The sequence below is a fragment of the Rhinolophus hipposideros genome (genome assembly GCF_964194185.1).
Source record: "Rhinolophus hipposideros genome assembly, chromosome: 11".
NCBI classification, from domain to species: Eukaryota; Metazoa; Chordata; class Mammalia; order Chiroptera; family Rhinolophidae; genus Rhinolophus; species Rhinolophus hipposideros.
In genome coordinates this window covers 72,442,314-72,467,048 of record NC_138057.1, presented here as the reverse complement: position 1 = coordinate 72,467,048, position 24,735 = coordinate 72,442,314, and the positions used below count along the sequence as shown (strand labels likewise).

The window sequence follows — 24,735 nt, the reverse complement described above, 5'->3', positions numbered from 1 at the left end:
ATATTATTTCATTTAATCCTCTTAATAATGCCAAAAAAAGTAAAATCATAATCTCCATTTTACAGATGGAAAAACTGAGGCTCAAAGAGACTGGCACGGTCCAAGGGCATGGAGCTAATAGCTCTGCTCTATTTTGGCAAAATCATTCACAAAAGTTTGGCTCTAAGTGAGGTTTCTATATCTAGATGTTCGCCTAATATAGCCAATACCTAAACCACACATCCAAATATGGCTGTATAAAAATGTGTGGTTTTTGTTTTTTAATTTACAGGGTCTCAAGCCAGCTGCTCCATTTAAGACAGGTTTCCTGGTGTTCCTGTTGCAGGTCATACAACCAATCCACAAAGCAACAGGAAATCAAATTGGGTTAGAAATAAACAACCTTTGACAGAACACGCAGCACCCAAAAGCAGACCCAGTACACGTGAACCGGAAGCCAACTGTATAAATAAACCACATTACTGAAATGCTTAAGGAGTAGATTTTAATTGCACAGAAGTCAGGACATTTCAAAGTGGAAGTTCAATAAAGGCAGTCCCTTGGACCCTTTACCTTAAAGACCTGCATATTAACACTCAGTTCAGCACAGAAGTCGAGGAAAGGAACCATTATGGGAGCCCAAGTGTTATCCGACAAAATTAACCTATACTCAGAAAAAAACATCACAAGAAGTATGTGGGCTTTGCATGTAGTCTTGAATTGGAATCTCAGTTCCCCTACTTACTGGCTGTGTGACCTTAGGCAGATCATTTAGCCTTTCTGAGCAAGTTTCCACCACATCTTTCTCATGGTGATACTAATGAGACTTTAAAAAGATAACTGTGACAAAAATGAAACAATAGCTAATACTTACGTAGTGATAACTGTGTACCAGAAACAAGGTGCTACTTTGCATATATTAACTCATTTGAGCCTCAGGATAACCCTTTGATATAAGTACTGTTATTAAACCCATTTTATGGATGAAGAATTTATCCAAGATTTTATTTCAGGCAGTCTAGCTCCAGAGTCTGTGCTCTTAACCATTATACTAAACTGTACATAAAACACTCAGTACAATTATTGGCATTATTATTCAAACGGCCGAGATAGTTTTTTAAAGTACTTGAAATACACATTCTTTTTCCAAAGTTGAGGTTCTCAAAACTTGAATTTTCCTGTTTTTCACAGAAGGTGCATTTTAATTTGGAGAACCAGATGGGGAACACAAAGTCCTAGCTTACCTATTGCCCCAGCAACCCCTCCCAATACATCTCCATGGCTTCTTCCATAAAAAGAAGCTGCAAACTGCCATTCTCCGGAGCATCTGAGATCCTGCTTCCCAGCAACTGTCATCAGTTTTGATTCAAATCAATTCTAATAACATTTCTATACAGGTTTGGACGTTTCTTACATCGACAACATGTATTACGTGATTCCGACAACAACCGGAGTCGTGATTACCACCGACATTTTACAAATAAGCAAACTGATCTGTCATTTCCTTGCGTAGTCCTCTTGCTCCATGGCCTTCAAACACACTGTTGAATTTGCGTGGAATGATCTTCCCCCACCTCCTTAATGAACGACCTCCCATTTTTCTTTCAGATTTCAGCCTAAGCATCACTTCTTCAAAGGACTGCCTTCCTTGGCTGTCTCCTCCAGCCAAACTAGGTCAAATGTCCTGTGGCCCAATTACATAATACTCTATACTTCTTTATAGCACTTACTTTAACAATTACCAGTTAATGCTTGTATAGTTATTTGATCATTGTCTAATTCCCTCCATGAGACTATAAGCACTATGGCCGTCCCCAGTGCCTAGCCCAGTCCCTGAACACAGAAGACATTGAACGTGATGGATACATGAATGAAAGCCTGGAAAGATTAACTCCTTGCCCAAGATCGCAGGGCTGGCACTAAAATTGGAATCGAGATCTCACGACAGTAGGACCTAAGCTCTACTTCCCTGCTTCAGTGATCTTTCGGTTTGCCAGCTTTTCACTTAGAGACAGTAGGGCCTGTGCTTCTCTAAATTCAGTGCCACGTAAAGGTCTTTACCGTGTCTGACTATACCCAGCATCATGTCCCTGGCACAGAGGAGGGAGGAGACACTTTGACAGGTGGAAAAAGGAGCTTTTGTGTAAAAGCGAGCTCCGGATTCCATGCTCCTCGCATTCCCTGCCAACCATCCTCTGTAGATTCCTAACCACCTTGTATCCAGAAAGCATTTGTGGCAGCTTCTCCCAGTGATCTATGATTTGTATCAAGTCATTCCTGCTAGCTAGGTTTTGTTTCCTCCACTATACAATGACGGATCAGACCAAGCCTGCATTCCTTCCAACTATAAAACTTGTCCTGGAGTCTGAGAAACGCAACAGTGCAGGGAAAGGAAAAAGGCACTGAACTGAGAGAGACGCCGTGGGAAAGAGCCTCGCTTCCAGCCCTTCCTAGACAGGAGACCTTAAATAGATCAACTTCTCCGGACCGCGGCTCCTCTGTAAAATGCAGACGACACTGTCCTGTGCAGGGGTCATCAGGGCACATGGCCGGAGGGCAGAAGGGCTGCAGAGGCACTCTGCAAGCACCGAAGGGCCTAGGGAGATGGCACCTGTTTTGCCACGGGACTGCAGCGACGATGGTGAAAAGAGGAGGCTTTGGAATTTGAGCCCCACTAAGTACCAGCCACGTGACACTGGTAACGTCTCCGAGCTTCCGTCTCTCCATCCCCGAGGGTACTCGTCCCTACCCCAGGGGCTTGTCCTGAAAATTAGTGTTTCTGCCAGGCAGTGGGCTTCTACATGGCGGCTACCAGGTAGGCAGCAACCCCCGCCCCCATCCTCCAAGTTCCGGGCTGAGGAAAACGAGTGGCGCCCCCACACCGTGAGGCCCCGCTCTGATGCGACAGGTCGTGTCCCCGGCCTTAAAGGTCAAGCCGGACTCGAACGGAACGTGTCAGGGGATCACGGTCACGCTGCCTACGGTCCCTCAGAAGTCCCTGGGCAGAGGTCTCCGGCGGCGGGACCACGCGCGCGCCCCGAGGCCGTGCGGAGACCACTCACCAGCGATCGCCCAGGCTATTAGCAAAGGACTCGTACGCGGCGGCGGCGGCGGCGGCGGCGGCGGCGCTGACGCCGTGACGTCACGGGGCGGCGCGGCGGCGCAGGCGCAGTGCGCCCCTGGCGGCCTGGCAGCCGGCAGCGTTGAGGCTGACGCGTCTAGAGCGCCGTCGACCGCGGAGTAGGGACCCGCTTTGGGGGCATGAGCCGAGCGGAAGACGCCGAGGCCACGAGGTGAGTCCGTGCCCCTGCACCACAACGCCGGCCCCGCGAGGGGCTCCTAGGGGCGGCTGCCCTAGGAGACGGCGTCTCAGGCTCCGCCCCGGATTGTTCCGCCGCTGGCCCGGAAATAACAATCCGAGGAGTGACCCGTCGCCTCTGGGAATTCGGGGCCTGGATCGGGAAGCTGGGGTCCCAGGCTTGACCCCGCCGCTATCGTTAGCGTTTAGGAACAAGTGCCTTTGCTGCTCTGCACGTCAGTTTCCCCAAATGACTACCGCTGGCCTTCAGGGTCGTTTGCAGCTCAGCTGGCAGGATAGATGAAACTCTGTTAACAGTGTGAAGGGGTTGTCGCCATTGCAGACCCGAAGGATTTTAAGGGTCGCCTGCCATCGTGATTTCCTGTTACACTTGACCGCTCCTCAAAAAGCGCTGTGCCGAGTTGTCAGAACATTGTCTCATTCAAGCCTCGTAACGCCCCACGAGAGAGGCATGATCGTGCCCGTTCTCGGGAGAAAGAAGGCACTGAGGCCCCGAGCGGAGACGTGGCTGGCTTCATTCATTCCTGCGTGCAGTCAAGATTCAGCACCAGCCACGAGCCAGGCACTGTGCTAAGCGCTGGGGATAGAACCATGATCCAAACCATCGAGGCCCTGCCCTCTGGTCGCTCACATTCTAGTGACGGAAACGGGGACTAACACAGGCACCAGTAGTCTGCGGGAAGGGAAGATGGCTGTGCTAGCGGCCCCCGGGGAGCTCGGCCCCGGCGGGGAAAGCTGCTCGGAGGAGCGGGCGCGGACTGGGAGATCATGCCTTGGAAGATCCACACAGCCGGGTGCAGGAGCCCGGATTCCTGTGCTCTTCCCGCGCAACATGGTAGCGCCCTGGGATACTAAGTAGCTAGTGGTGTTATTGCTGTTTTCAGACAAGAGAAAATCAGAAGGTCCTGTCATTCAAGTCTCATCTCAAATGTCATCTCCTCGAGAGGCCCGTTCTTCCCCACTAATGCTAACGCGGTCCATTCCCAATCTCCTCGTTTAATTGTGTTTGCAGCCCTGACCACAAATTAGGTCTTGTTTGTTTGCTTTGCTTTTGTTTTGTCCTGCTCCTCTTCCAAATGCGAGCACCCTGAGGGCACAGACCTTGCTTGTTCACTGCTCTGTCCCCAATACCTAGACAATGCCTAGAAAAATAGAACCACTTTTCTTTTTCTTTCTTAAATGAATGAACTGTAAGAAAGGAGGAAAGGAAAGCAGGGAGAGGACAAAGTGTTTCTCCTCCCATTTCCACTCCTGGGATTCTGTTTCTGTCTGTTTCACCTTTGTCTCAGGAGGTGAGAGCAAGAGCTAAAGCTTATTCATTTCTCTATTTTGAGCACAGAGCCCAGGGGTTAGCAGTTGGTGGTTGCTTGTCACACATTACTGAACAGATTGAGCCTATGAGTGGGAAAGTAAGAATGCCCTCAAGTGTGGGGCGAGAGAAACACATTCAGCAATTACCTGGAGGCGACTGTGTGCTGGACTTTATAGGCTGTGATGAAATGATGAGGGGTAATGGCGGTGTTCAAGGTATGTCAGCTGTTACTAAGACAGTTCCTGCAGCAGTGGCCTCTGAGGACTTCAGGTGAGATAGGACATGTTTTCTCTAGCAGGGAGTTCTGAAGTCTGGCACAGCCTGCACGTCTTCCCAGCCCGTTTTTCTTTCTCTACCACATTATATACATTTGTTAGAGCTTTATTTTGCATCTGTCATCTCATTTTCGGTCCTCTCAGCAACCTTAAGTTGTGAGCAGGGCAAGGTTTATTATGTAGCCCTGAAGAACCTGAAGCTTAGAGAGAAGTGACTTCCAGTGGAAATGGTAGAATTTGAAACCAGATCTCCTGACACCAAGGATTTTGCTCTGTCCTACTGTCACCATCATAACCCTCATGCTCCTTTTTTGGCTTGTGCGATGAGACATTTCAGGAACTAAGCCTAATAATAATTTAAGCTAACATTAATTGAATGCTTCTTAGGTGCCATGCACTATTCTTAGTGCTTTAGGTGTATTAACCCTGAATCTGCACAACTCTCATGAGGTATTATTCCCACTTCGCAGATGAGGAACCTGAGGCACAGCCTGGTTAAGTAATTTGCCCTAGGTTACAGAGCTAATAAATGATGGAACTGGATTAACTAAGAAGGAAGTTAGTCTCTTCCAGTCTCTCCCAAAGTATTAAACATGATAATAGCTAATATTTATTGATTACTTATTGTTGTGAGATGCAGTGTTTAGTGATTTTTCATGCACTCTTTAATCTTCACAACGATCTGATAAGAGCAGTTTTCTCCGTTTATATACATGAGGAAACAGAGGCTTAGACTGTTCAGGTAATTTACCAGGTCACTCAACCTGCCTTCATACCCAGTTCTAACTCCAAAAATCTATGGCCTTAGATTTCCTATATTGCCTCTTTTCATGAGGAAGAGATGTACTGTTGCTCTACCCTACCCATCTTCTTCAATGTCATTAAGACTCTTTCTGGGGGTTTCCACAGCATATTTTGGGCAACAGTTGTTGCACTGGAGTATCATGTAGTAATAGAGACTTTGGCCTCCTGCCCAGTCAGCCTCTGGCTTCAGAAGAGGAAAATTTTAGTTTCTACACAGAGCCACACCCCTTTCACCTTAAATAGAAGCTTTTTTCATTTTGGTGGCCAGAGGCGCTGTCCCAAGGGAACTGGTGCTGGGGCCCTAGTTGTGGAATAACCGAGGCCTTTGAAGGACTGCCCAGGGCATGCCCTCCTTGGATAAATGTTTGTTGAACTGAATTTGAAGTCTCATGTTCACACAGTGTTGCTCCACTCCTGCCTGAATGTTTACTTTTCCTTTAGTATTTCATAGAGATTGATGGAAGCAGAAACCAAAACTCTTCCCCTGGAGAATGCATCCATCCTGTCAGAGGGCTCCCTACAGGAAGGGCACCGGTTATGGATTGGCAACCTGGACCCCAAAATCACAGAGTAAGTCGAAGTCATCTTGATTCATTACCTATAAATAGGGATATTTGCAGTGATTATGTTCAGAAGAATTTTCAAGGGATGTGGAATATATTTCGGTCCTTTTACTTGTTTTAATTATCTTTGGAGGGGATGTGATATTATTATTCGTCTGTTATCCTGTTATCTTGACATTTTTCTTACATTTGGACTCTTCTATTGTAAGTACATGGATTTGGACATTCTTTAAACCGTATACTTTTTTTCTTCTTGCCAAAGATGTTCTCCTGTTTTCAACTATTTTAATCCTTGTACCCAGTGGCCAGGAAATTATTTTCTAGAATCAGCCTTGGGCATGATTCCCTCGAAATGAAGGAAAAAGCAGAAGAAGTCTCAGTATCTTAACAACTGGGCAGAGGTACCACTGACTCTAGTTCACATTAAACAGCCGTGGAAGGTCGGAGCCGGAAAGGATTGTAGCGATTCTCCCAGTCACCTTGGTTTTCATTTACTCATCAAGTGATTTGAGTGCCTACTGTGTGCCAACTGCCATGCTAAGCATTTTTCAAACTTTACCTCTGAGGAAATTTGTCTTAAAGTAACCAGAACCTATAGAAAATAAAAGCTCAGAACTGCTCTGATCAAAGCGGGGAAGAGGCCCATCCAAAGCCTTTGGCAACTGCTACCATTTGTTGGGCAGTCACTTATAGGACTCCATGGTGCACACTTGAAAACCTCTGATATGTTCCAACCCTGTTACCCTACAGTAGAGGAAACTGAGGCCCACGAGACGGAAGTGCCTTGCCCATAGTGCCAGGACTAATTGAATTGTCCTGACTCCCTACTCCTTCCATTGTGGATATTATAGTGGAAAGGAATTTCTTTGCAAAGAGAATTAAGAGGTATTTTGAGGGGTTTTTTTCCCTTCCCTGGTTGTTCAGTAGGGGAAAGGTGATGGCTGATGGCAGGATAGTAAAGGGTGAGTGGGTTGAGCTGTATGGGATCGATGCTAAAAGAAAGCATGGAGGATTGTAACACTGTGCCATTGTAACAGTGTTACACTGTGCCATTGTAACAGTGTTACAGGCAAGGGAACCTGGGATGAGAGGAGGTGTATGTAAGGGTGGGGATTAAGAGAGAGGAAAACGGATACAAACTCATATATCGGGATCATAACAGAAAGTTTAATTCCTTAAACCTGCTCAAGCTCAAATCAGCTGAATGTAGATGCCGTTGGGTCCCTCTGGAAATTAGGATGGTGTTGAAGATGTATTGTCCCATATTATGTTAGCTTGGTCATGGAGGCCCTGGAGTACAGACTGTGCATTGATTTTTGGTTTTCTTTACGGCTCATGGCTTTGAGGATGAATATGTGAATCTGCCCAACCTCTCAGTTAATATTGGTTTATCAGAGAAACTGTTTCCATCATCTAAAACCCAAGCTGTGAGGGGATTCTCCCAAGAGTGCTTTCCATTTCCACCTCTGCTTGTCTGAATGGAAATCTGGAGCGTGGAAACAATGTTCATTGTTTTGGCTGCAGTTCCCTGTAATGAGACTCTTGTTCTACTGTGTCCTGCTGCTTGACAGGAAGGTTCAAATGGGCATCTGCCACCTCAGTTTATGTCATATATTGGAGTATAGGGATGTTTTCTTCCGTGAGAGCATTAGTACTGAATCAAAACTTTCCTGTTGGTATATCTGCTCTGTTTTGATCAGGCCAAAGGTGGACGTCAGGTACTAAGCAGCAGCTCGGGTCCTTGCTGACTCTACCTGTGGCTTCCCACCTCTTCCCAGACATAATGTTAACTTTTTCCTTTTTGGATGTTGTTTTTTAAAACATCTCTACTAACCAAACCAATTTATTAAAGAGTAATAAATTTCTTTTTAAAGATGTAACTACCAATCATAGCTTATGATAAGCATGAAATGCTTAGTATTAATTTACTTACTTTTAGTAAAGAAAGCTAACATTTTAGTGAGGTGGGTCTTATCTTGAGGAAATATGATTTCCTTCTAAGTTTTTGAAGTACATAAACTTCTGGATCCTGTTCCTCTCACGGTGGGTAATGATTGGCCTAGACTGATTGTTAAAATACAGTCACTCCCAAACATTGAAGGATTACATGATAAAATTTATGTGAACACGCGGTACCTGATAAAAGTCCAAGCTCAGAGAATATTATTTGAATCCAAATCTCTAAACTTCTTTTTTTTCCCCCCTTCTTCCACCTCTCCCCTTCCCCCCGCCCCATTCCTGTTCAAGCCGTTGTTTCTCAGTCTAGTTGTGTAGGACACAGCTCCCTGGCCCAGGCTGGTATTAGGAGCCTTGCGCTCCCCTGGCTGAGGCAGTCCGTCTCCTGTCGAGGTAGTCGGTCGCCAGTCGGCCGTTCACAGCAGCTCATGACAGCTCATGGCAGCTCTTGCCAGCTGCCGGCGGCTCATGCTGGCCGCTGGCCACTCATGCAGCACATGGCAGCACACGGTAGCCCACGCGGCAACACATGCCTGCCTCTGGCTACTCACGGCAGCCCAGCTCCAGGGAGAGCCGTCGTTCACAATCTTAGCTGTAGAGGCTGCAGCTCACTGGCCCATGTGGGAATCGAACCGGCGACCTCAGCGGCCTTAGGAGCACAGCACTCCAACCCCCTGAGCCATTGGGCCGGCCCCAGTTTTCTTAATTAAACTGACACCCCACCCATAAATTGGTACTGGTTCTTGCTGTTTTCCCTTCAACAAAACCCTTCTTAGCTCTCTTTCCTATACATATTCATTCTCATTACCATCCCTCTTCCTGATCTCTTTTAAACTAATTTGACTGCCCCTCCTATACAAATGCTTTCTTTCCTCTTGTTAGAAGATGAATTATAGTATGTATGTACTGTTGTGAATGGTCACAGCAGTATGTAAATCGATGGCAATTAAAAACTTTTCCACTCAATTTTTCAGTTAATTTTGTAATTAATTTTAGTCATCCTATGTGTGCCTGCTTGTTAGTTACTAATCTGAGTCCTGCTCAAGTTATAGTACCGTGTTTCTCCGAAAATAAGACCGGGTCTTATATTAATTTTAGTTCCAAAAGACGCATTAGGGCGTATTTTCAGGGGGTGTCTTATTCATGTACAACAACCATTTATTCAAATACAGTCATGCTGTCTTCTAGAACATCATCATAACGTACTAGATGTGTCCGTCTGGCTGACGATCTTAACGGGCTTATTTTCGGGGTAGGTCTCATTTTTGGGGAAACATGGTAGGATGTCCATCAGTCTCCTCTCAACAGCAGATGCATTGCTAACTGACTGTCTAGCACTGTAATATTCTGCTTCTTGTTTATTTGTGTTCATTTTGTTTTCCAGGAATATCTGTATGACTGAACAGATCTTAGGGATTTGGATTTAGGGGAATGATGACATACTCTTATTTACGGAGGTCGCAGATTCCAAACCCATGTTCTTGCTACTGCATTCTGGTTCCTCTCAACTGCATTGTACCTCATATTTCTTATCGATAAAGTGAGAATGTTCATCTAAATGATCTGAATGTTTCTTCTAGCTCTAATATTGCATTCATTCCTCTTATTTAAGCTCATAACAACCGTGTGAAGCAAGTGGAATAGATAACATTTTCCCTATTTTATCGGACGAGTTAATTGAGTTGACTCAGTTTATGAAGTAGTTAATGCGAGGCCCATTTTCCCACTGCCTAATTTAGTGCTCTTAGGACAAATATTCTAATAGTCCACATAACTGAATAGTCATAAGCTAAAGTATCCTATTCTAAATTTTAAACTGTAAGGACCTCTTTTAATTTGTTATGGGACCAATCTAACTAAAGGTGAAACAACACCTGTAAATATCATTACTAGTGCTTTCAACAGAGAAGCCAAAACAATTCATGTCCTTAGATATTATCTATTTTCCACACTGTGGTTTACTCTAAAAGGATAAATACTGCTTTCTTTATCAAGTATTAAATGTGCCATGTAGAAAGCCAAATTAATAGCCACTGTATTATGCATAAGAATTATGAATGGGAGCAAAGTCAGGAGAAATTCTAAAAGAAGGAGCAATCCAAATGGGGTGAATCATAAATAAAACTATATAGTAGGAATAAGAAAGATGGTTACGTGTGAGCAGAATGTCAGGGAGAGTGTTTAGACTAAAGGAGAGGTTGAATACTAAATGATAATGAAAACAGTTGGATAGATAGAATACTATCAGATTAACATAGGATCTTCACGATTTAGTCAGACGTGTTTGAGTTTCATATGGAAGAAACTCATTGTGGGTGTTTAGCAGGAGACTGACGTCATGAAAGTGATGGTTTAGTAGGGAAATTAGACATCAATATGTAGGATGAATAGGAGGGGCAGAGACTGAAAACGAAGATTAGCTATAGACCTGCCATTAGTGTCACCTAGATAGAGACAGTGAACTTGCAGACCAGTGGGTGAGTCTGAGAGATGAAGAGAGTGATTGAAGAGGGAGTGGAGAGGTATAGTCATCTGGATAGTCCGAGTACCCAATACAGTTCTTGACACACAGTAGGTGTCTATTTTAACATTTGTCTAGATTAGTTACTTAACTGCCATTAGGCAGCAAGGCCATTTTGCTAACGAAAGTTGAAGGAATGTGTATGGGACTAGTGTACTAATTCTCTAGCTCCTGAGGGCTGCAGGGCCCACATTTCCTAAAGTGAAGCAAGGCTCTGATGAGTAGTGAGCTCTCCCCTACTTCAGCAGCAGATGAAAGTGCTTGCAGATGTGAAAGCAAGAGTCTTCAGGCTTTTTTCACTATCAGAGCTTGCAGTCCCCATCTCCAGGAAGTAAAATAGTAAACATCTCGTTCCTTTTGTTTTCGGTGTTCCGATAATTTCAAGAAATTATCAGACAAGAAAAGAAATCCTGGAGAAGTTGAAAGACACAGACCTAAGCAGATGTTCCTGGAATCTTAAGGTCGCACTTCTCGGGCAAAACGTATTTGTTAGCTTTTCAAAGAATAATCTGTGTGGTTTTTTTTTCCCTGAGTAAATTAAAATTCATTTCCTAGGAAATGCCGATCGCCTTACCTTCCTGCTATTAAGCTGAATGGAGCTAATGAAAAGATGACCAGCCCACAGTAGTCCTTAGATTGTTGTTTTTTTAAATAAAAAAAAAACGGGTTTGACCCACCATTCGTTGCAACTAGCAGTGTTAGGGTTTGAATGGATATAGTAAGTGAAAGCTGCAGCTGTGAATTAAAGACCCTGGGGGAGACTCTTCTAGCCCGTCTGTCTGTGCATTAGAGAGACTCGCGCTTGCTGTAATGTAAGTCCAGTCAAAAAATCAAGTACAACAGAAATTTGCACTTGAGGGTCTCCCTCTCCCCTGAAGAATCACCTTTTACATTCTCACTAACAGTTGAGGTCTCCTGGTAGGAATTGAGAGGTTGGAAACGAGAGGGTTACAGTTGTTTTTCCTTTCACAACAGGTCTAAAGACCCGGTGAATATCCACAATATGCCTTGGGATCCTTGCATCCTGCCCCAGTATAAGACCTGTATTATGTCTTCCTTGCTCCACCATGTCAGGCACCTGATCCAGGATAATGGGCTTGCTTGTTGGTGTGCGTTAGTATCAAATTTAGTATAGCTCATGATCCATTTCATATCTTTCTGCTCCCAAAGGAGAGTCTTACTCAAGAATACAATCTTGATGAGTTTTCTCGTAGAAAACAATGTGAATATAAATGTGGCTGTAAGGACAGCTTTACTGACTCCCTGTGGGGTAGAATTCCCAGTAATAACAGATTTAGCATGTGGGCTGATACCTTTTTAGTATCACAGGGACAGCATTGTTTAGAGAAAGCCTTGACTCCATTTGAATAGCACGGAGGATGCCAGGAGGAAGGCCAAAGGAAAAGGAAATGGGAGAGCTGTTGGTTTGTCTCACCCTTACATCAGATGACAGGAAGTCGGAGTTGAGATTGGCCACAGCAACCTGTTAAGGCCACATCTGTTTGAATAACTTAAAAGCTCTATAGAAACCAAATAAATTTTAGAGAAAGGAATCCAAGAAAAGGATGAGGGGCAGAGTGGCAAGTAAGAGCTCAGGGTGAACTTCCTGCCAGGATAAATTTCTTCCTTGGCCATCTATATTCTTTATTCAGCCATGCTCCAGAATATAAACTGTGTTAAGCAACTAAGGCTGGTTAGTTACCCTCAGCTGGATGATTTATGGGACTGGCCAGGTTCCCCTGCTCTGTGTGAGACCAGCCTCAGTCACACTGTGGTTCCACACTGTCCTAACGCTCAGTCACATCACAGATTAAACTCTCAAGCACTTGTGGAAGTGCCACTAGCTGTGGCTTGGTTTTGGGCAGAGTGTCTTACAAGAGCAATTTGGGCTCCTGGCTGTGAAATCTAATAGGGAAGGAAGTCTTCCAGGATTGTTTTGTTTGTGTGAGTGTGTAAGTGTTTGTTACTTTGTTTATTTTTGAGATAGGATAGGCTTTGGCTTTGGGAGTGTGGGCATGTGTTTCTGACGGAGTCGTAGTTACTCACAAATACTGTTTCATTGCCAAGAAATTAAAAAATAAATAAATCGACACTATTTTTGAGCTTTTCTCCAAAAGAAAAACAAATGATGCTTGTGGGCCAGACAGCTGTTTGTTAGGTGTGGTTTTTTGTTTGGTATTTTTGTGCTGGACAGACACATAGCCATGACAATTCTAGTTCCCATTCCAGATAAAGGCAAACAACTCTGTTTGCCAAATAAACTAACACAGCCATTTGGAGGAAGACGAGGTGGGGGGGATGGGGGGGGCGAGGGAGGTGCGAGGTTTTATCCCTGGGGTACCTTATCTTCTGCTTTTATCTCCCTGCAGCCAGGCTCAGTGGCCAACAATTCCCAGAGCGAACTCATAGGCTGTTCTTTCTCCACAGATACCACCTCCTGAAGCTCCTCCAGAAGTTTGGCACCGTAAAGCAGTTTGACTTCCTCTTCCACAAGTCAGGTGCTTTGGAGGGACAGCCTCGAGGGTACTGTTTCGTTAACTTTGAAACTAAGCAGGTAATTGAGCTCCCCCCGCCACAGTCCTTCACTCTCCGAAGTATTTGTGCATCTCCCTTAACTATTAAGACCAGAATAGCAGTTCTTTGTGGGCAGGAGCCAGGTCTGACTGGTCCCCATGTGCCTTGCTCTGAGCCCTAAAGAAGATCCTTGCAAACAAATAAACTAGGGACCAGCTTCCCGAATCTGCCCTCCCTAGATTTGCAGACTAAGACGGCTGACCTACTTTTCTGACCAAATGCGCTGGGATGCCCACGTGAAACACATGGACGTCCTCCTCCCTCTTCTGTTTTGTTTTTTCCTTCAGCGGCTGACCAACAAAGCCGCCTTTTCTTTCAGTAGTTTTTGCCCCGTGGTGCAGAAGCCCTCTCTGTCTGTGGTGAGCCACCCACAGACTCTTTTATTTTGATTTCTTAAAAATTTACCCTTCTCAGTATGTCAGAATAAATGCACGTGAATTTCAATATATATGGAGGAAGAAAACATCCAGTCTCAACCATGTTACATATATGTATCTTGTATTAAAATTTAGTCCTTAGAATGGATTGCATTGATAAAGAACTTGAATTTGAATGTTATTAAATAGAGATACTACTTAGTGCTCTCTATAACTTTATTAGTTATATGAGGGAACATTGCCTAGTTATTGTTTTATTAATAATTATATTTGGGTATTCACTTACCAGCCCAATATCCAGAAATAATCTCTGTGAATATATCATTATATATCTTTCTAATCTCTTCTTTCTTCACATTCACACGAACCAAAAAACAACCCTGGAAGACTTCACACACACACACACACACACACACACACACACACACGTGCAGTTTATAACATATGAATAGGATCATATCCTGTTTACCACTCAGAGTATACTAAATATTTTTCTGTCACCTAATGTACATCAAGGTAACATTCCGTATCATGATACTGTGGTTTCACTGGTGTAGATACAAAGATGTAAAAATTCATCGATCTATATCTTTAATATTTGCACATTACATTATATGTAACTTAGACCTCAGTTTAAAAGTTAACATGATTTTTGATGACTGCATAATAATCCATTCTATGAACTATGATGAGTGTTTTGACTAATTGTTGGCTATTTAGGTTCTCCCCAGTGATTCACAAGTGTGAATAGTAGAATAGTGAACATATTTATATCTCTAACTGTGTGCATATTTACTACATTCATGAACATGGAGTGGTGTCAAGAAAAGGCCATGAATATTTTCTGTTAATACAACTGCCAGATTGCCGTCAAGAAATGATGTATCGGTATCTTCTGAGACCGCGTGAGGCTATTATTTGTCCTGACCAGTGCTGGGGATTTTTTTTAATTTTTATTTCTTTTCATTTTTTCCAGATGGAATAGGCAATAAGTGATACAGTGCTGTTTTAATTATTCAGTTTTTTGTTGTTTTTTTTTTGAGGAAACTGAAAGAATGGCTGATATGGTTAGCATTATTAAATACTTATTCTTCCTCAATGATAGAGTGTGATGAGGATTCTTACAGACAACTAAAATCAGTGCTCATGTTGGGGATGTATGTTGTTTAAAAACACTGGACTGGAAGTCACAGAGCCCAGCTTCTATTTCTGGCACTTTTATTTCCTAACTTTGGCAAGTCTCTTCACCTCTCTTGGCCTTAGTTTTCATCTAAAACCAGAGATTTAAAACACATACCCTTCTTACTTTATAGGAAGTTGAGCAAATAGATGAGGGTATATCTGAAAACACAGTTGGCATTTAATAATAATGTTGAATACATGAACTTTGAAACAAAATACAGAGGTAGGAAATTATGTTTTAAAGCATTTATGCTCCGTTGGCATCTTATTACCGCTGATGCTACAGAATTTATAGAGAGTGCGGTGTAAATTCTAATTCACTAAATGAAACTTAAAAGAAAATTAAAATGTCTCTTATCTACCCCTTTAACTTCATCTGCTAAAGTGAGGCAAGGGAACCAGTGACTATTCAATGCCTGACACATAGTGGGTACCCAATAAATATTACCGAATGTCACACTGGCGAGCTCGGGAGGAGTAAGAACCGCCATTCCAACCAGCCTGGAAAGCCTGCTGGTCTTACACTGCAGCCTCAGGCAGACTTCTTGTTTCTCTTCCTGTTCCTTAAAGGCTTCTTCACCCTCAGTAAACGTGGGGTACACTTGGCCAGTTGCCTCATGGATACAAATGGAGCAGAGAAGGTTTGGCAGGATGGAACAGTGCAGCCAGGCTTCCTGGGAATGTCCTAGAGTGTCTATTATCCAGCTTCAGGAATTCCTTTCAACCTTGTGGCTCCTGTATCTTATCGGGAAAGGGTCAGGGAACTTTTGGCTCTGAAAGCCAGGTGCACAGATTGGCTCACACAAATACCTTGCTCAGAGTTTCTTTGACTCACTCCTGCTTTTTCCGGACTAGTTTCCTTCACTCCCATATCCTTTGAAGCCATGACTTTTTCTCACTTTGGATCCAGGGAGTACAAGCCCTAGTCTAAGAGGGAGTTCCAGGGCCCTGGGGGAGTACAATTTCTTCCCGTAGTAGGTGGTACCCTGACTAACAGAAGTATGTCGAAAGGTGTCACCTAATAAGAACAGTGCTATTAGCTAATATTAGTCGAGTGCTTATCATGTGTTCCATGCTTTACATGTACTCTTTCACTCCTTACAACAACCAATGAAGAACAAGTAGTATTACCCATATTTCACAGATTAAAAAAGCGAACATTCAGAGAGGTTAAGTGACCTGCCAAATACTATACTGCCAGTAAATGACCGAGCTAGGATTTGAATTTTTGTTTGACTAAAAAAATTCGTACCTTTTTATTATTCTGCCTTTTTTTTATTGTAAATCCTTGCCGATTGTTTACCAAAAGCAGTTTGGTTAGAAATTCAGCCATTAAAGCTAGTGAGGTCCCGTGAGAATACATATAGCTAGTTGGGCATTTGAATTTTTGACTAACTAGTTCCTTTCCTGGACAGGAGGCAGAACAAGCCATCCAGTGTCTCAATGGCAAGCTGGCGCTGTCTAAAAAGCTGGTTGTGCGGTGGGCACATGCTCAAGTAAAGGTGAGTCTGTGTGCTAGAAAGACAACGCCAGCTCATTCTAAGTGAGTCTGCCGGAAGATAGTTGTCCTCTTAGCCGTTTGTATCCTGGTCTCTTCACATCTGGAAGAGCCGTACTTTGGTCTCCTACTTGTATTTACCATGTGTGTTGCCAGATTTTTCTTTTGAGAAACATCTCTGGAGGGATTAAGTTCCTTGGTTGTTTCTCTCCACATACCCACAGATTCTGTTTTTGATTGATTTTTCCATGTGGCTGATGCATATACTCAGACCTCTATCATTTTTTTGGTGGGGTGTTTCTTTGGAGGAAAAAATGTATTTATTTTTTAAATTAGTTGCTTTAGGCATTATTAGACTCTACCCAGCCTCTCAATTCCGTGAGGAGTTTGAATGTGTTTATTCTAAATGCTTGAGAAATGGGTAGTTTGCATGAGTGCTTAAAGCACAGGCATCTCATTACACCAGAGATTTTGAGTTATTTTGGGGACTTTGCAGTGTCTGTATTATCTTCAAGGCCTGAGAAGTAGCGTGTTGCCTTATTTGTCTTGGAGGAGGTCTCTTGGGAGAATGTACTGGAAAAGCAATGACCATTTAAAAAGAAAAACGAAACAGAATGTCTTTCTGTCACTTTCTGTCATAGTCAGTACAGAGGTGGTGAAGTATGTGGACTGGAGTAATCCCAAGAGTTGATTCTCTACCTTCTGCAGTGAGGTCTTGGCAGACCTGCCTACAAAAAGATTTGTGACAGTTAAAATGGGAGCTTCAGTCTTCAGCTCTATTAGCATGGGTTTTTGATCAGAGACTCTCTACCCCACAGGCTTCCCAGTAAAGAGTCAGAAACTAAACATTTGAGCTCAGTGTCCAAGCTGAAAAACAGCTCAGACACTTTGGATCCTTGTGAGTATCTCAGGTAGTCCCAGAGTCTTCTCAATTTCTGGGATACATTGCCTTAAAAATAGAAACAACAAGGGAAATTACCAAATGCTTTTTTACTCAAAAGAAAATCAAGTCTCATTTGCCAAACTGGCTGTCATTTTCTCATTCTGCATCTCATTGAAAAGGCACGCAAGAGAAATTATTTTTCACTCCTGTCTTTCATTTGAGACTCTCTGTGCCTCACAGTTCTCTTCTCCTACGAGGCTTTTTGACCAGAGGCTCCTGGCAGCTCTGTAATATTATGTTCACTTTTTACATCAAATTAAACTGCTTTTACTGGAGAATGTTTTTTTCTTTATCAGTGCCTGAAAGCTGTTACTACTTTTCTTCTCCACTCAGGCCTCCTAAGAGTTGACTATTATGCTTGGTACTTTGCAAAAATCTAGCAAAATTTTGAAGTGTTTCAGATGAAGCAGAATAAATATGGTAAGAGGTGATATGTGACGGTTAAAATAAGAATGTAAGAGGGCCGTCCTGCTGTGTGTCTGCACCATCTGTGAGTTTGAAAGCTGAAATTCTTGCCCTACCAAATAAGGAGGACTAACAGCTAGAGGGGAGGCTTCTTCTAAACTTCTTTTGCTAAATTTATAGCTTTTAAGCCAAAGCTGTATGGAGTTTTGCATTAATTCTAAATGTAAAGCAGTCCTAAAATTGTCTAGAAATATGCTGACAATACACTGATGGGATTGGAGCTCGTGAGCCCGTGCTCTGCAGTGAAGGGCTGGTTTTTGCTCAGGTGGAGTAATTTCCCTTTTTCTTGCTTTCAGAGATACGATCATAACAAGAATGATAAGATCCTGCCAATCAGTCTTGAGCCATCCTCCAGCACCGAGCCCACTCAATCTAACCTGAGGTAAGATGGGGTACTGTAGGAAGATGCAAACAGTCATTCAAGAGCTTGAGCCATTTCTTCATTCCAAGCCTTCAGTCATACTCCAGTCAGTGTTTGGACTCTTCATATAGAATTGAACCAACTAACTTTTGACATGTTGAGAGCTGTGTTCAGTTCATCTCGAGAATGTATACATTCCCTCTCCTCCCTTACCCCCAAGAACATGTTCTACCCATTTATAGAATTCATTCAAAAAAGGATGGGTGTACCTACCACGTACAGCCATTGTGCTTGACACTGGGAATGATACAAAGGTAAATCAGACACAGTCTTTTCCTTAAAACAAGCATTTTAGTGAGGCCTTGTGTCTCTTTGGCACTTGTCATCACACACTAATTCCTTCCCAACTATGAGTTCTTTTACGCAAAATTTTCATTTGCAGCACTTGAATTGTATGCACCATTTCAGCAACTATAACAGTTTTGGTACTAGTATGTACAAATTGTCAGTTACTTCTTTGGAGTTAATTCAAAACAGAAGGAACTAAGGATTGGGCAGAGTAAAGGGAAGTTAAATGGATAGTTGAACAGATAGAGCTTGGGGTAAGGTTATTTGTTTCTTTATTTGTTTGCATGGTAGCCTAGGGAGAAATTTTAATAATAACAATAGCCAGGATTTATTGAGCTTACTATGTAGCAGGCACTGTGCTACACCTTACATGCCATATGTCATTTAATTCTCATACAAGTTCTGGTAAAAGTACTATTCCTCTCATTTTACGTATGAGGACACTGAAGTGTAGAGAGGTGAAATGTCTTGGCCCAGGTCATGCAGGCAGCAGATAGCAGAGCGCACATTCAAAGCCAGTTCTACAGGACTTCAAAATTCAGTGTTTCAGTTACTATTTCAGAGAAACTCCGGCTGTAAATGCAGGAATAAATTCTGCAGAACTGTAAATACAGTTCTGTAGTCTGTTCCAGGGGAAGGGAAGAAGATACGTGAAGGCGAATCCGTGTTTTATAAAGTTTAGAAATCAAGGTTCAGTCATACGTTCAGGAATGCAATGCCTATTTGGATGGATGGCCAGATAGAAAACAAACAAACAAAAGTCCTTCCTTGTATATTATTTATACCAAACAAAACAGATTTATAAACATCCCGTTAAACATACAGGGGATGGTGATTCTGAAATGTTTTCAGGAAGGATAAAATTGGTAAATTAAAATTAATTGTTTAGTTACTAATTTAAGTTGAATATCATTGATATCTCTTAATTTTGTGCTCCTTTATTATTTTGTACTTCCAGAGAAAAATTATTTTTATTTTTAATGACTTGTCTAGATTCACTAGGCACTGTATCCACTATGCTGTTTTCCTCCTGAGATTGTACCTCCTTGATCACAGATTGGTGTCCATGGAAGTTTTCAAAAATCTGAACTAAGGAAAGAATGACTGCATTTACGCTTGGTGATCTTCATGTTATAATGAACGTGTCTTTAGTTTCTTCTTTTCGGTGTTTGTACTTTTTACTTGATGACCTAGTGTTTTCTATTTATTTTTTAATCCAGAGAACCTCACCTTACATCTTTCTAGTAACATCTGTACCTAATTAGAGAAGGTTGTTTCCCTGCGACTCACACAGGGTGAATAGCGGGCTGTCCCATTAATGAAAGAGGTGCTAGAGTGCATCTTGGTAATAAATACCTCTGTTCTTTTTTATCGTAACTTAGTTTTTTAATTGACATTATTCGTGTCACATTATGAGTATGTGCGGCAGATGTATACCTTTTGAGGATATCTAAAAGACCAGGTATACATCCCCTTCCACGCTTCTCTCCCTGGCTGCAGCCCATTGACAGCATCAAGAATGGGAAATAAAGGGAGCCATGGGCCAAAAACATCCACTGCCTTAGTGCTCTTACATTCTGGTGCAGGGATAGCAGTGGCCTTGATCAGAATGGATGGCGTTCCTTACAACTTCTGCAGTGTCTCCTCACCCTTTCTCTCTAACATAGGGCTGCTCAGCTCCCAGCCTGATGGAGAGGGGAAAGCAAGGGCTTTGGTGATAAACCAGTTGGGCTTGAATCCCGTCTCCACCGTTTGTTAGCTGTGTGAACCTGGGCAAATCACCATCTTTCTGCATTTGTTTCTTTATTGTAAAATACGCATGACAATACTGCAAGAGTTAGAAACAATGTAAGTCAAACGCTGAGGACAGCGTCTGGCTCATTATAGCATCTGTAGGTGGCAGCCTTTAGAAACACACATTTGTAAGTGGAGAGACTTCACAGGATTTCCAGGGTGTGTTTTCATTATTATTCAGTGACTCAAAAGGTGGTACAGTGTAATAGTTACTAGCATGGGCTTTGGAGTCAGGCTGTGTTCCGATCTCAAGTGTATCATTTACAGCTGTGTATCACTGGGCAAGTTAAGCTTTCTGTGCCTCGCTTCTTCATCCGCAAAATAAGAATATCACCTGTCTTACCATGTTGCTTTCAATCCTACATGAATTATTTTTTTCAATTTAAGTGTACAGGTCAGTGGTATTAAATATACTCATGATGTTGTGCAACCATCGCCACCATCTACCTCCATAATTTTCATCTTCTATAACAAACTCTGTACCCATTAAACAATAAATAACTTCTTATTCCCACTGCCCCCTGACCCCCAGCAAACCCCATTCTACTTTCTATCTCTGATTTTGACTAAGTGTCTCATGTTAAGTGGAATCATACAGTATTTGTCTTTTTATGACTGGCTTATTCCATTTAACATAGTGTACTCTAGATTCATCCATGTTGTAGCACATGTCAGAATTTTCATCCTCTTTAAGGCTGAATAATATTTTTGAATATATATCATTTTGTTTATTCATCCATTAATGGACGCTTGGGTTACTTCGCATTTTAACGTATGAATAATGCTGTTATGAACATGGGTGTACAAATGTCTCTTCCAGACCCTGCTTTCAATTCCTACATGAATTATTTTTGAGTGCTTACCACCTGCTAAGCACTAAGGTGCGGAATAGTGTTTTTGTCTTCAGATTAAATGTAACAATATGCAGAGGACTCCTAACAGTGTCTGCGCTTACAGTTAAACCTTAACAGGTTGTTCAGACTTGATGTCTTTCTTAAAATGCAAGTATTAGTTAGTTTTTGTGTGTATCTTATATAAAATGTGTCAATGTTCCTACTTGAGTATCTTGTTGCTTCTCTGACATGCGTAAGAGGTGCAATGAAGATGAAACACAGGAGGATTTTCCGATTGCACCCAGGCCCACTCTGATCTTCTGCTATCCTCTTTCCAGTGTCACTGCAAAAATAAAAGCCATTGAAGCCAAGCTAAAAATGATGGCAGAAAATCCGGATGCTGAGTATCCAGCAGCGCCTGTTTATTCCTACTTTAAGCCACCAGATAAAAAAAGGACTACTCCTTATTCTAGAACAGCTTGGAAATCTCGGAGATGATGGTTATGAATCACTGTAGCAGCAGAAGCAAATTGGTCTTCACACCTGAAATCCTCTGCCTTTGTACTTTATAGATGTGGCTGGCACTATCCCACAGAGCACAATCAGATGTTAAGAATTTGGTAGCATAACACTTTGGGATGTTCCTATGGATGTTTCTACCCTGAAGTATGTGTGGGATTGAGTATCATCCAGAATAAATAGGATTGTATCCAAAATTGTGATTTGAAAACTGGGATGCTCTAGTTGGCTGGTTTGTTTGTATTTGTAACTCCAGAAACACTATATAGTGTTCCAGAGAGAAAGGCAAACACAAAAATGTTATTATTTAAATCAAGAAACTAAATTTATTATCGTCCTAAAACAATTAATAATAATAGAGCATTTTGGGGGGACTAAAGTGTCCTCACAACATAAAAGATTCAGGGAGGGAAGTCAGAGATTTTGAATCATGTTCAGAACTGTTGTTCCAGAATTTACTATGGCAATCCCTCCAATTGGACGAAAAAGGAAAAAGTTCTTGGCAAAAAGGAGCGGGTTGTTTGAGCAAATGTTGTGGTAATCTGTTTAAGAATTATGTTTATTGTTTCAAAATCCCAATTAGGAAAATATGGTGTATATCTTAAAATTGTTTGTGTCAACAAAACTGGAAAATCAAATTTAGCATTTTGTACCACAACAAAAGTTCTATTTGGAAGTCCATCTTTTATTCTATAATGATCATTTTTAAAAAATCTAAATATAATCCTGCCTTCGATAATACTACAAATGTTGTTATGAACGTGGAACTTTTAAAATCACGCTATTGCATGAGTTTGTTTTTATAGCATGAGACTATTCTATTTGGAGTTGTATTATGGTTAATCTAAATAGAAAAGCAAAATTTCTTTGAAAACCTAAACGCTTCTATATTGATCTCTATCAAACAGAGTTATTTATTAATTGTTTAGGGGTCTGAGTAGAAGAAATTGAAGTGTCTTGTGCGGGGTGAGGTGGGGACGTACAACGGACATAGTCGATTAGTCGATGGAGCAGGCACTGCTCTGGCACCAAGATTGTAATGACCTCATGTCTTATGTAGTTTTTAGAGGCTTGAAAGTCTGCATGACTTATAACAAGAGGGAGAGAAAAATAAATCATATTTATTTGGGAGTGTGTTTCTCTCAGCAGTTTTGGTCATTTGGGTGCCGGGTTGACAGACTGTTTTCACTGGTCAGCACCATTGCTTCCTCCCCAGGTAAATCATTTTTTTTTACCCTCGGTGCCATTCTTAGTGATTACAGACTTTTTACCATTATTCATAGCAAGATAAAACTTTCGTTATAAGAACTTAAGTCTTCCTATGAGCATAAATGAATTTAAGGCACTGAATTAAAACTTCAGCACAGTGAGGTTTCAGAATTCACAGAACTGGTTCAGAGAAATTCTTACCACCTTTCCCAAGGTAAATCTTTTTAGCTATCTTTAGGTATTAAATACTTTCTGCATTTATTAGCTCTGTCTATGATGCAGGTAACTCTTCTTCCTCTTGGGGGGTGTAGTTCAGGGAGGTGGGAGCTTCCTCCCATTTTTCTGGTGACTTCTTAGAATATGGAATCCACCATTTGATCCTTAAGTCCTCAAAGGGTTGTGGTGGAGTAGGACTTACTTAATGCAAAATCGTCTTCTATTTTTAACAGGAACTTAGAAAATACTTAACTTGGAATTATTTTAGAATTGTTTCCTTTAGAAACCAAAACTATTTATTTGTATTTAAAGCAATGTTTATTATTTGTACCGATTCTTATTTCTCTGTGTGAATAAATGTAAGATGGTGTCTGTGTGGTTGTGTCTTCTCTTATCCATTTTCTGGAATAAAGACTGCAGCTCTCTAGTGGGCTTGTTTCCCCTCAGGATTTGGGTGGAGGGCAGGGTTGGGGAGACAGGTGCTGTTTCTAAGACCCTTTTCTACAGAAGGCTCTGGCTAGAGGTGACCTTAGACAACTCTGTCCACCTTTATGCCTGCTTACTTCTGTCATTAGAGGAGAGAAAAGAGACAAGCTGTTCTCACTGCAGATTGAGCTATTGGAGAAGAAATTGTTAGTGAAAGTCCCTGGAAACTTCATACTGTGTTTAATCCCTCTTTCAAAGTAGAGCTTTCCAAAGAATGAATATGTGTATGTCATAAATATGCTGAAAGCAGTCTGGTGAAAGGTTTGTAAAATACAAGTGTTAATTAGTTATGAATTACCCGTACTTTAAAATTATTTGTTGGTTTACTGTTTTGCTAAAATTATGTCACTTATAATTTTGATTTATGTAAGAGTGAAGAATTAAGGGAAATATTTAGGAGAGAGGTATGAACCATTTTCTTAATTTCAGTTTCTGTTTTAGCAAATGTAAAATGTAACCCTAACCAGTTGATTTTCTGTAATTGGTATCTCAGGTTTGGGGAATAGGATGGCATGAGGAAAGATTTTTCAAAGCATGTCAAGAACCAACAGCAAAAGTTTTTTTAAAGCCAAGTATTCTAGAGCCCTTTCCCTTGTTTAACTAAGGTATGTACAGTTAATTTTTGAATCAGCAAGTACATCTGATTTTTTTAAATACTACTCTAAAAAATAGGATAAATTCTTGCCTTCTAAGTTACATGTTAGCTATTTCCTGTATGTAATCGTTATGTTCCTAAAATATGATTTGATCCTATCATTTTTATCCTTGATCTCTTTTTTTCTCTCCTTTTCCTACGTAGTCCAAAATATCCTGTCAACTCTACCTTCAAAATACACCTTGAATCCATCCACTTCTCACCACCCCCAGAACACTCCCTACCATTCTTTTTCCAGCTATTGCCATGCCTGGACTATTGCAGTACCTTCCTACTATCCCCCGGCCTCCACTAGTGCCTCCTTAGAGCCAATTTTCCACACATTAACCAAGGCAAACCTTTTAAAATCAACCTGTCATTCCTTCCCCTCTCGGTGGCTTTCCATCACACCTAGAGTAAAATCCAAAGACCTACAAGGCCCTAAATGGCCTGTCTCTGATCACCGGTCTAACTGTACAGCTTACTATTAGCCTTTGTACGCTGCGCTCAGCCACGCTGGCCTTGCTGTTCCTTGAACACAAGTGAACCTCTAGCACAAGGCCTTTA

At 41.9% G+C, this 24,735-nt stretch overlaps 2 protein-coding genes across 13 annotated transcripts in view; one reads left to right on the top strand and one right to left on the bottom strand.

The window, feature by feature from the left end:
* MRRF (mitochondrial ribosome recycling factor) overlaps nt 1-3,362 on the bottom strand; it is a 54,662-nt gene extending 51,300 nt beyond the window's left edge. For 3 of the 11 annotated variants that reach the window (XM_081067007.1, XM_081067002.1, XM_081067003.1), the window contains exon 1: nt 3,042-3,309. The gene's annotated coding sequence lies outside the window, so the exon portion shown is untranslated. Of the gene's footprint in view, nt 1-2,387 lie in introns of all 11 variants that reach the window. The other 8 variants (XM_081067006.1, XM_081067004.1, XM_081067000.1 and 5 more) reach the window with 7 other exon arrangements.
* On the top strand, nt 2,671-23,418 carry RBM18 (RNA binding motif protein 18). Of its 2 annotated transcripts, none has more exons than XM_081067012.1 (6): nt 2,671-3,272; nt 6,131-6,259; nt 13,157-13,283; nt 16,278-16,364; nt 18,065-18,150; nt 21,443-23,418. In XM_081067012.1, the coding sequence occupies exons 2-6, from the start codon at nt 6,147-6,149 to the stop codon at nt 21,600-21,602; spliced, it is 573 nt and encodes a 190-aa protein (XP_080923138.1). In that variant the 5' UTR covers nt 2,671-3,272; nt 6,131-6,146; the 3' UTR covers nt 21,603-23,418. The 2 variants fall into 2 exon arrangements, with proteins under 2 accessions (XP_080923138.1, XP_080923139.1); XM_081067013.1 differs by lacking the exon at nt 2,671-3,272 and adding an exon at nt 4,769-4,880.
* The last annotated feature ends 1,317 nt before the right edge of the window (nt 23,419-24,735 follow it).

What these genes read in the sequence shown, in the direction of transcription:
- RBM18 (XM_081067012.1), top strand. Translation starts at nt 6,147, where the DNA reads ATGGAAGCAGAAACCAAAACTCTTCCCCTGGAGAATGCATCCATCCTG. An exon ending in GGGCACATGCTCAAGTAAAG is followed by an intron (nt 16,365 to 18,064) that starts GTGAGTCTGTGT and finishes TCTTGCTTTCAG; the next exon opens with AGATACGATCATAACAAGAA. An exon ending in CCCACTCAATCTAACCTGAG is followed by an intron (nt 18,151 to 21,442) that starts GTAAGATGGGGT and finishes TCCTCTTTCCAG; the next exon opens with TGTCACTGCAAAAATAAAAG.